At 39.3% G+C, this 11174-nt stretch overlaps 1 protein-coding gene across 1 annotated transcript; it reads left to right on the forward strand.

Annotated features, from left to right (window-relative positions):
- The first annotated feature begins 6080 nt into the window (after nt 1-6080).
- Nucleotides 6081-9520, forward strand: foxh1 (forkhead box H1). The gene is made up of 3 exons (XM_008304047.1): nt 6081-6554; nt 7610-7714; nt 8537-9520. Exons 1-3 carry the CDS (start codon nt 6081-6083, stop codon nt 9518-9520), a joined length of 1563 nt encoding a protein of 520 aa, XP_008302269.1.
- Nucleotides 9521-11174: the final 1654 nt, after the last annotated feature.

Raw genomic sequence — 11174 nt, forward strand, 5'->3', positions numbered from 1 at the left:
CTAAAATCAAAATACCTGTCAACAGGTGCACAAGTCTGACTGAGAGTTACAGAAAACACTTGATTGCAGTGATTGGCTCAAAGGGTTGTTCAACAAAATATTAGTTTACGGGTCCCCACATGTTTTTTATTTTATTTTTTATTTGTTTGTTTATTTTCCTGTTGAGCCACAATTCAAAAGCAATGTCATGATTTTCACAACTTTTTTTTTTTTATTGATTATTACTTTTTTCCCCCCTTCTTTAATAAGAGGGTATGAATAAATTTGAGGAAGACTGTACATGTGCACCTAAAATACAATAATGTAAAATACATCAGGCATTTAATTGAATAACTAAACCTACCGAAATGAAACAAAGTAAAAAAGAACAATATTAAACTGCCAGAGTAATAAGTTATAAGGACACAAACCTGTTCATATTTTTATTTTCTTTATATTTTTTATTTTGCATTCCTCTTTGCTGTTTGATCAGATCAAATAGCAAAGAGAAATAAAAAGAATGCATATCAAACAAAAGCTCGGGTCTTAAGAGGTTAGGGGGGAGTTACCAAGCAAGCATCAAGTGTGTAATTTATACAGTACCTTATCATGCACAGAGGTTATTCAAAGTGCTTTACATGCAAAGGTAAAAAAAAATAAAAATAAATTGTGTGAAAGATAATAAATGTAAATAAAGCAGCTTAAACTGAAATGATTCAATCAAAACAAAGTACAGACAGGCTGACCAAAACAGTGAAAAAACACAAAAGATAAGGAAAATAAAAAGATGACAAAAGATAGTATATAATAAAAAAATTTGAAAATAATGTATATTTAGTAAGAAAAAAAATAGAACAGACTTTATAAATTAATACAGATTCATTCAAATTATTGCAAAAAGACCTGTCTTTAGCTTACTTAAAAAAAACAAAAAAAAAACAGCTACATTTGGGGCAGATCCAAATTCCCAGGGAAGCTGGTTCCTGCAGTAAGCAGCAAAACGACAAAACAACATGTCAGTGTGTCTGGTCTAAACTCTGGGCTCCACTAACTCACATGTCTCTGCAGATCTTAGAGACCTTCCAGACTTGTACTCAGCAAACATGCCTCAGATATATTTTGGACCATTGAGAGATTTACAGACGATAAGCAGAGCCTTAAATTCAATTCCATATTTAACTGGAGGCCATCTCTAGGAGATCAAGAGTAGAGTCAGAGTAATGTGTTCTCTTTTCTTGGTGTCTGCTAGTTTTCTAGCAGCAGCAGCATTTTGGACCCAAATGTTGACCATGTTTTTATGATGCCAGAATGAGATTTAGTTGCTGAGATTCTTGCACCTATCTACAGAGTAAAATTTATTTTTATGTTAAGGAAAATAAAAAACACAGGCACAACAGATACATTTTAATGCACCCTTGGCCTCATTCACATTTTTATGCTTTATTGACAGAGATATTTACTTTACATTCCCCCTGAAGTCTTCACCTACGCTGGAGATGACTTGTGTTGGAAACAGGCATCATATTAGTTTGTACCACACTGTACAGTCTAAAACAGTAAAGGTTTGCCCCACTCGTTTTCAGCCTAAACTTTGAAATTGAAAACATATTTGGATATGAGACCTGAGGGTTACTGGAGAAGAATAAAAGGTCAGAAATATACAAAGGAATCAAATCAGTAATAAAACAAACAATATTGAAAACACAGCCAACTAAGTGGAGGCTCCAGGAAAACTGGATTCCAAACCTAACAGGGAGATAATGTGCCAAACTGGAGAGATCGCTGCATCTGGTGTTTGTCACTTCTCCATTCCATAAAACGTCGATGGTTTATTGGTGCAGATGAGAAGACAGTCATGGAGTCATGGAGAGACGGTTCATCTGGGTTACTGGGGAGCATTATGTGGTGACTGAAGTTAAGGTATCAAAAATAACACATACCTGGCTGAATGTTTTAGGTTCGCTCAGGGGTGATGCTGAGGATGTATTATGAGACACTTAGTGCCAAATGTATACAGCACAATAATCAGACATGACACAGGACAGATCACATTGGTCTAAGTGGAGTAAAGGCTGCTTCCGTAACGTGCAGTCACTATCTTTAGATGCTAAATATCTATGTATTACAGTGCGATGATCATTTGAAACTACTATTGTAGGGAGAAACTTTTCATACACATTTATTCAGGCCACAGTTTATTCAGGACTAAAGGAAAAAAATGTTTTAGTTCTTTTCATGTAGTTAGTTGATGCATGAGGCCTTTTCTTGTGTTCTGTAGAGCCATCTAGTGGTCTGATTGTGCATTTACGTGAGAGTTTATTGGTGTACTCCTCAGCAACTGCAAATACTAAAGGGAAATACTTTATACTGTGGACTAAACCCTGCTTATATCCCAGCTCTATTTTAAAATGCATTAATATTGTGTAAATTTTGGGGATTTCTTCATGAAATAGTCAATTTGGAGGAAGACTTTTTAACCTGTTTCCAAAATAGTGCATTGGATCAATAAAATAAAATAAAATAAAATAAAAATGTATTTAGTATTATGGGAAGCTGCAGCAGAAGAGAAACAACACTGGAAGAAATCCTATTAATTAATCTTAACAAACCAATTAATATATTAAAATTCTATGTCTTGACAAAGCATGTTTATAGAAGGGTGTACAATTCTTAGATGCAGCTCATATAAAGAAGTTTAAAACCTTATTGCCATATGATTGCACTTGTCAGAAAAGTGCAGGAAGAAGATGTTGAGACATTTTGAGTGACTAAAGGTAACTTCAAATATATATTTAAAGCTCTTATAGCTTGTCTTCTCATACAGGAGAGTTACCAAACGTTATACCAAAAAGAATTTGAATTTATTGTGCCATCTTTACCAAAATTACAAACTCTGATCATTCTAAAATGAGCATTAGTTATGTTTAAACAACAGCAATTACTGAAAACTGTGTTACAACACAGACCTACAGTCAATGCTCATTTTTATAGGTAGGTGCACTCTAAGGTGGAGAAAGCACACCAACCTTTTAAAAACAATTAGAGCTGACATACCATAGTTTTAAAAAAAGCAAACAAAAAAAACCCCTGCTTGATTTATTAATTAAGTATAAAAGGTGTGTTTGTGTGTATAAGCATGTGTTTGTATGCGCATTTATGTGTGTGTCAGAACTTATTTCAGGTCCGACAAAGATGAACACACTGCAGTCTTTTCACAAGCAACTGTCAGAGGGTGTTTTCTCATCTAAAAAATCTCTCTGTGCTGCACAAACATGACCATGTGCATTATTAACAGTTTCAAATTAAATGTCATTTTAACAAAGTTATACTCCTAATGTGATAACTCAAGACAAGATGCACTCAGCAGCATCAGAATCAGCGGGTAGTTCCCAAAAACAGAGTGATGACCCTGTGATCTGGTGACCCCTGCAGCGACCCGGCCATCCAACACAGCAGCGGTGATACTCTGCAGAGACACAACAAGGAAACAGCTTGGGAGCCTGAACTATTGTTACCAGATCTGATCCTCAGGATGTGATGCAATGCAGGGCTGGAATAGTGCTTAGAATTGTAGGAATATAAACATAAAAACGTATCCCTAAAACAAACTAAGTGAAAAAGGACAGTGTTGACTGTCATCTTTGAAAGTTGAGGAGACTGGCTGCAGTTTGGTGGAATGAATTTGTCATAAGAGAACAATAAGAGTAGCTGTTAGACATGATCACACTGCAAATAAACAATATAGATCTTCTGGCATCCTGCTGACAAATATCGCTTAATTTTACAGGAAAAAGCTCAGTGCACGGAATGAGTGCATTAATGCATAATATAACTCTGTCACACGAGGCTGACTTTTCCTCTTCAGCATCAGGATGCAGGACGGCAGCTCAGCAGGGATTTGTCCAGACACAATCGGTGTATGTGAACAGCCTTTCCCAAGATGCTGGTCCTATTCATGCAGTCTCCCATTCTTCTCATGCATGGCTCACTAATCCAAACAAAACCTATTAAGTGGTGCTCCAGCAGACAGGAGGAGATAGACTGACAGTTTGTATTTAAATGAGTGTGTTTGGCGCTGAGCACTTCACTATGAGAGCTTATGTAAATAGATGGGAGTCTGGTAAGTATTTTTTTGCATGATGGGTGAGATTTTACAGCCAACAAAAAGTCAATAAATTCAACTTTAGACAGAGAATACTCACTTAAAGCTGCTGTTTTTGGAGACCTGCCACATGTTGCGCATTATCTGGGTGAATCAAGCTCAAGTGTGGAGTGAAACCACCAGAGGGGGACACACTTTCTATGCAGCTGTGGCACAATCAGAGAAGAAAACCACTGATGCAAATTGCAGCAGGTGGGCGAAGGAGGTGAGGAATGCCATCTGACCTGGAAAACAAGCTCAAACATTTTGAAAATCAGTGTGGTAAGTTTATCACAGAGAGCCATTATTTATTGCTGGAAAGGCCTTCAATGCAAGTCAATCAAAAAGTTTTTCTGCCTTTTTTTTTTTTTTTGCAACCAATTGATTAAAAACCATCCTAACTGGAAGTGTAAAGGTGTTTTTGGATGTAATTTGGTGCCAGAATATGGAAAGTAGCACTCAAATTTGAAGGAGTATGTGTTTTACAGGTCAGCCTCACATGTCATATGCAGCAGTGTGTAGGTTACTTGTCATGTATTTACAGGTAAAGCAGCATTAGAGCTTGAAAACAGTTTCCAATTCCTTTCATAAGTTAATGTTGGAGTCAAATTTCATTATCTCATCAGATGCAATATGCCCATTAGAGCCATAATAAGAATGATAAACTACCACTAGTTCACTCACATGTTGATTCTTGGTTGGAGAGATTTCTTGCTCAGTTTCCAACAATTTGGGGAGGGGGGGAAGAGGAACATGATTGCTCATGTTTAAGGTGTGAACACTTAGCAGCTTGTAAGCGCCAGAAAACCCACAAATGGTGTCGAACAGCTCCTGTATTTCACATGCTAAGTAGTTTCTTTGGGAAGGAATCGTCTCCAGCTTGCCAACGGGGTTCCTTCTAATCCAACTTGTTTTCACTGTCTTGCTGGGAAGCAGGAGTTTGCACATTAGCACTACGTTAACCTGAACAAAAGACGTGCATTCTCGAAACTTACGCGTTTCAGCGCTGAATGGCATTCTGCATATAGTCCCCACTGTGCAAAACACCCACCGACCGATGCGTGTTCTCAGACACCAGAAAACAGTAATGACTCCAAAAGATATCATCTGAGTTGCAATTTTCGTTTTCCAAAACTATCCCCCCCCCTCCTTTTTTCTTCTTGTTAAGGTGTTTACTTCAAACTAACCGAAATGACTTGCATGAGTAACAACTAGTGCACCATGGATACTTCCAGTGAAATTTCTCACAATTTAAAAATTTGCTTAATTTCTTTGATACAGTCTGTTAAACAAAATCATTCCTAAAGTATTGAATTTACCACCTTTAACGTTTGTATATTAGCCACCTCTCATGTATATTGCTCACATAAATTGTTGATTGCATGTAATCTTCAATCGAAATTACTTGTCTTTCTTGTACCGACCCCACCCCATTATGAGTTTCATTTTCACCTCTGCACCCAAGTGTCACTCTCAGAGAGAAATGCTACAAACTCATTTAAAATAGCAGTTTTTATAGAGACCATGAGATACAGATCTGGAGTTGTGCGAATTGTTGAAGTTTAATTTCAACTCCAAAAACGCACTTATGCCTCCGTGCGTAAATCTTCGGAGCTCTGCTTTAGAAAAGCAATTCTGAAATTTGCGTTGTATGTGGCGTGTTGATATTATCATAAGGATGATTTACTGGTTTACTGTCTTTTTTTTCTCTGCTCTTTGTACACATACCCACCCCAGCCCCCCAGGGCGATCAGTCATCCCACTTTCAGATAACGCGTCATTCTCTCCCCGATTACGCAGCGGGATTTACATGAAACTGTTAATTGTTTGCTCTTCAAATAGAGTCAGCCTGGAGCCAGTAGTCTGCCAGAAGTTAAGGACCAACTCTTTGACCTCCCTCCCCCCCTCCGTGCTCCTGTCCGAACGTCCTGGCCGATCTTCCCCCCCTTGGCAGATCAGCATGACAAAGCATTGGTCAGCGCAGAGTCTCTTGGCACCACCCGCGCTGTCCCACCATGGAGAACATCACGACCATCAACTTGACTCCCACAGGAGAGCGCAGCAGAGTTTTCGTGGCGAGAGTGTAGTGCGGAGCTCATCAGCCCAATACTGGCCTCACCACCCGGCTCAGATGGCTCCCCAGCAGCCGCCGCGCTTGGAGAAGCCCTCTGCCTGCATCGAGCACATCAGCAGCGCCACGGAATTCATGGATAAAGTCGTCCCACCTGGCTCATCATACGCGAACACTCAAGATGCCCACTTTAAGCAGGAAACGAATACCCAGGACGCATGGAGCGGTGAACAGGAGAAGAGTACTGCTGGCGTTGGGAAGAAAAAGAACTACAAGCGGTATCCAAAACCACCGTACTCGTATCTTGCAATGATCGCTATGGTCATCCAAAGGTCTCCAGAGAAGAAGTTGACGTTATCTGAGGTAACTGTGAAATTACATTGTTCACATGTTTCATGTATGAATGCAAACTACTGGATTTTGGGTCACTTGGCCATCTATTGGGCATGTTGTGTTTTACGCGCAGCGCTGCTTATGAGCGCTTCTTTCCTCAACATTTTATTGAGAGAATTCATTCAGATACAAGGAATTGTTACATTGATTTAGAGGGAGAGTACGCTGCATTTGGTTTTCATTATTAATTGTATCGAAAGCACGTGGGGAGTGCATACTTTTACAGTGCGTAAAATGACACTAAACAGTCACCTCTTCGTGACACTTGAGTGACTATTACTCGTACCATTCTTGGTTTGCTTTGATAAGGTTGGATTGCAGTGAAACCAGACACTGATCTGTATCAGCAACAGTGATAAGATACAGTACATTCTAAAATCACGTTTCATTTGGCCTCAGAGGGGCTGTATACTGTCTTTTTTCTAACTTTAAAAATACTGTTTTGCCATTTTAATTCCTATAATACATTAATTAGTATAAAGATCCATTTTGCCCCAACTAAAAAATATAAACAGCATTTCATGCAGTGTACTCCAAAAAGCAATTCAAACAAGATTCCCACAACTTAAGGGCATGATGCACGTAGATATACCTGTAAGCACTATTTTGGTGCTTGGGTTGCCATAAAAATGTTGATAATTGCATTAACCGGAGTGTAATTCAAACTTACATTTCAGAATTAGTTTGTTTATTACTGAATTTAGGTTGAGGGAACTAAATGAAATTGACTTGGTAACTTAAACTTTCTTCACTTTGAAATCAGGATTTCAAACCATCTCCCCTATTGTAGTTAAGACTGATAGAAATATCTTTGATTGCAGATTTTTTTTATTCTATTTATTTATTTTTTTAAAGCAGGTTCCCCTAACTCAATGCACTTTGTCGGTTGAACATAATTCCATTAAAAGTTGTCATGACCCAAAAAAAGTGTGTGAATTGGGTCTACATACTAAAACAGAAGAGATGTGTTGATGTTTGCTTACGTTGTATTATACAACATACTGATATGTCTTTTTATTTTCCAGATCCTCAAAGAGATCAGCACCCTGTTTCCATTTTTCAAAGGAAACTACAAAGGTTGGCGGGATTCGGTGCGACACAACCTGTCTTCTTATGACTGCTTTGTTAAGGTTTGTATTTTGAAACTGTAATATTAATACATGGACAAGACCTTAAACCATTGTCATAACTCTATCCTTGTAGGAAAAACTGCCAGCTTTTAGGAATAATATTGCGATGCTTAATTGTGGAACTGCTCTTTAAACAATATTGATTCTTAAATGGCTTTCAGAAGGCTCTCTGGTTCTTCAAAGCAGCATTACCAATTGAATTTTTAGTTCTTAGAAGTACTAAGGATTCTTCTTTTTTGTTTTTTGGAGTTATTTGGTTTGGTGGCAAGTAAAAGCATAAAAATGGAGCTGCAACTAATTATTATTTTCTTTATAAATGTATCACTTGGTTTCTAAAACATCAGAAAACAGTGAGAAAAGCTCTTCACAATTTCTTAAGTCCCTTATTGGCATCTTGTAGCATGTTGTTCTGTCTGACCAACAGACCAGAAGCCATAATAATTGTATTATAATGAAAAGGACCCAAAATTGTTCTTACATTTTACTTTTTTGCTTAAAATTTGAACAGTTGTCAAGTAAAATCAAAACAAAGTTGCCTTAAAAATGGCTCCTTATTGAACCTATCTTTGCTAAAGTTCTGTGGAGCGCCATCTTTGGTGCCCAAAGGAAGCATGTTGATGGGTCTTTAAGGCAGCTTTACGGTTTATTTGAAAAAAAGATCTCTTGCTAGAAGTTTTTTTAAGCAACTAAAAATGGCTCTTCTATGGCATCACTGTAAAGAACCATTTTTAGTTACCTTTATTTTTCCGAGTGGTCAATCCTGCTAAACTAGATTCTCCAGCCAAGCGCTCATATCACCATCCATCCTCCTTCCACATGCAGGTGTTGAAGGATCCGGGTAAGCCACAAGGAAAAGGTAACTTCTGGGCTGTGGAGCTGAGCCGTGTTCCTCCGGAGCTTCTCAAGAGGCAGAACACGGCTGTGGCGCGCCAGGATGAGACAATCTTTGCCCAAGATCTGGCCCCCTACATTCTGGAGGGACACAAGCCTGAATCTGAGCCGCCTCCTAATCCCGTGACCTCCCTCCCTCCTGCGCGCTCCGGAAACACCCCCCCACCACAGGAAGACTTGTTCCGACCCAGGCTGGACTCGTCCTTCGCCATCGACTCTCTGCTACACAGCTTGCGGCCGGCTAGTGCTTCGGGGGATGTGAATGTGGCTGCCAGGGACTCCTGGGGCGAGATGGAGCGCTCTCGGCCTTCTCTGGCTCCACGACCTCGCTACGCCTCCTCTGCCCTCAGCGCCTCTGCCAGCTCTGCAAGTCCGGCCTCCACCTCCTCCACGTCCTCCTCCTCTTCCTCTGAAGACGAATGGAAAGGAATACCTCTATCCAGGAAGCGAGTTCCTCCTGATGGTGAAGCAGGCTCAGATGGTTATGAGGATTTCAGGGCGCCAGTGCAAAAATCAGCCAGACGGGAGACAGTTGCACCTCCATGGGAGCTCCCTACCTCTTACACTAAATATGCTCCCCCCAATGTTGTTGCCCCACCAAGCATACGCTTTAATGGAAATCCGTTAATGTCGCTGCATGCTGGACTACCTCTCTACGGTTACAGTAGCTCACCTGTGACATCTGGTCACTTCATAAGCCATGCCTATTGGCCCATCCTCCCCAGCAGGCGCGTTTCAGTTCAAGCCCCTCCCTTACTTATGGACCTGGACAACATGTTGCAATCTGTGCCTCCAAATAAGAGTGTTTTCGACGCGTTCATACCTGCCAATCAGAACACTCACCCACATCATCAACCACCCAGTCAGTACGTGCTGCAGAACGGGGCTCCGCTGAACAGATATCATCAGTATTAACTGTCTTACTCAGGCTGTCACTCAAACAGATGTCAAGCTAAACCACCGTGACACACGGTGGGGGGTAAAATTGAGATCGACAAAGGAAATGAATTTGAAGTGTTGACTGTCTCGTGCAGAAAATCCTACTGACAGATTCGTGCTTCTAGCAAGACAAAGAGCCAGTGTTTAATTTTTCCAGGTCAAGATTTTAAAAAGAAAAACCTTTTTGTCTATAACCAGTCTGAGGAGTGGTACACAATTTCATTGAAGCAAAAACTACCTCAAACAACTATATAACCAAACACCTACCTCAGTCTTTCAGTGAAATTGTGTACTACTACAAGGTCTTTGCACTGCCAATCATATTTGCACTGTTTTATATTTACATGAATTTGATGTCATACATTAAGTGCTTTAAATGTTTTCTACCTGTTGTGACTGCTGAATGTATTATGTGGAAAAAAGTTATTTAGGCCTGTAAATTGTACATACAGTAATTTTTATTATTATTTTTTTTTTACAATTTATCCAGCCAAATTATACTGTAATTTAGGACTGTTGATTAAATAAGTGGCATTTTCGTCATCAGGCTGCATCAGTGCATGTTTACTGTTTTTTGTCTGTTTCATAAAGTGTGGACTGTCTGTCTTAGTGATGGTATTGACTCTGTTTACTGAAGTTTTGTTACATTTAACTGGTAAGAAAACTAAAGAATCCCACACATAATCCATTCATTCAGCTCAGTTTTATAACATCTGTGCACCGATGTGGTGCTTGTAATTTTTTTGACGTTAGTTCAGGTGATGGATGTGCTGGATTCTTTGTGTGTCTGAGAACTTCTCGTGACACTTTCAACGATCTATCTCTGCACAGTTGCCAGCATCTACCTCAAACTGGAACGTTTCTGGTAGACTTTCCACTGTTATTTGCACTATTTTAATGTCATTATAATCACCAATGCAACTGCTTCTAAAATGTCTCCCTACCTCGACAAGTGAATGTTTTAAGTCATTTTGCTGTGGTCTTGTTAAAGGTTTGTACAGTACTGAGCTGAGTTTAAAGAAAGTTACAGAGTTGAACAGGGTGTGGAATAAAAATGCTGTTTATTCTGACAGTGCTGTTCAGTGTTGTGTATGGCAGTTAAAGTAAACCACAACTGCAAAGTCTTCTTAAACAACTTTACATGTACATGTTGGATTCTACTTGATTGCTTTATCATTTACACGCTACTCACTTTTACTTATTTGTTGAGATGGTTGTTTACACCTGACTGGTTTATTTGCTCGGTCTTCTGTGTCCAAATCTCATCTCTAGTGGTTTAACGAACATGCCGCCTGTGTGGACGGTTTAGAATTAGAACATTTGCAATACTAACTTGGGTCAAAGAAGTCGACCTAACCTGTCATTTAATTTCACATTTTAAGACTTGTTTAGTGGTTTACAACGGCCTGTGATGTAGAAATGATCTTTGCTCTACGGTCATTTGGTTGTGCGATATGTAAAGGGTGACTAGTGAAATAAACCAGCAATACGACAATGTAAAAAAATCTACTCAACAGCAAATTATATTTTCAGTATCAGAAGCTAGAACCTATGTGAACCTATGTCAGCAGTATTTTACTGTTTGACAAAGTGGAGCTCATTTTGATTTTTTCTGTATTTTCCTGTGTAC

The sequence above is a fragment of the Stegastes partitus genome, unplaced genomic scaffold (genome assembly GCF_000690725.1).
Source record: "Stegastes partitus isolate 25-593 unplaced genomic scaffold, Stegastes_partitus-1.0.2 Scaffold2124, whole genome shotgun sequence".
Taxonomy (NCBI): domain Eukaryota; kingdom Metazoa; phylum Chordata; class Actinopteri; family Pomacentridae; genus Stegastes; species Stegastes partitus.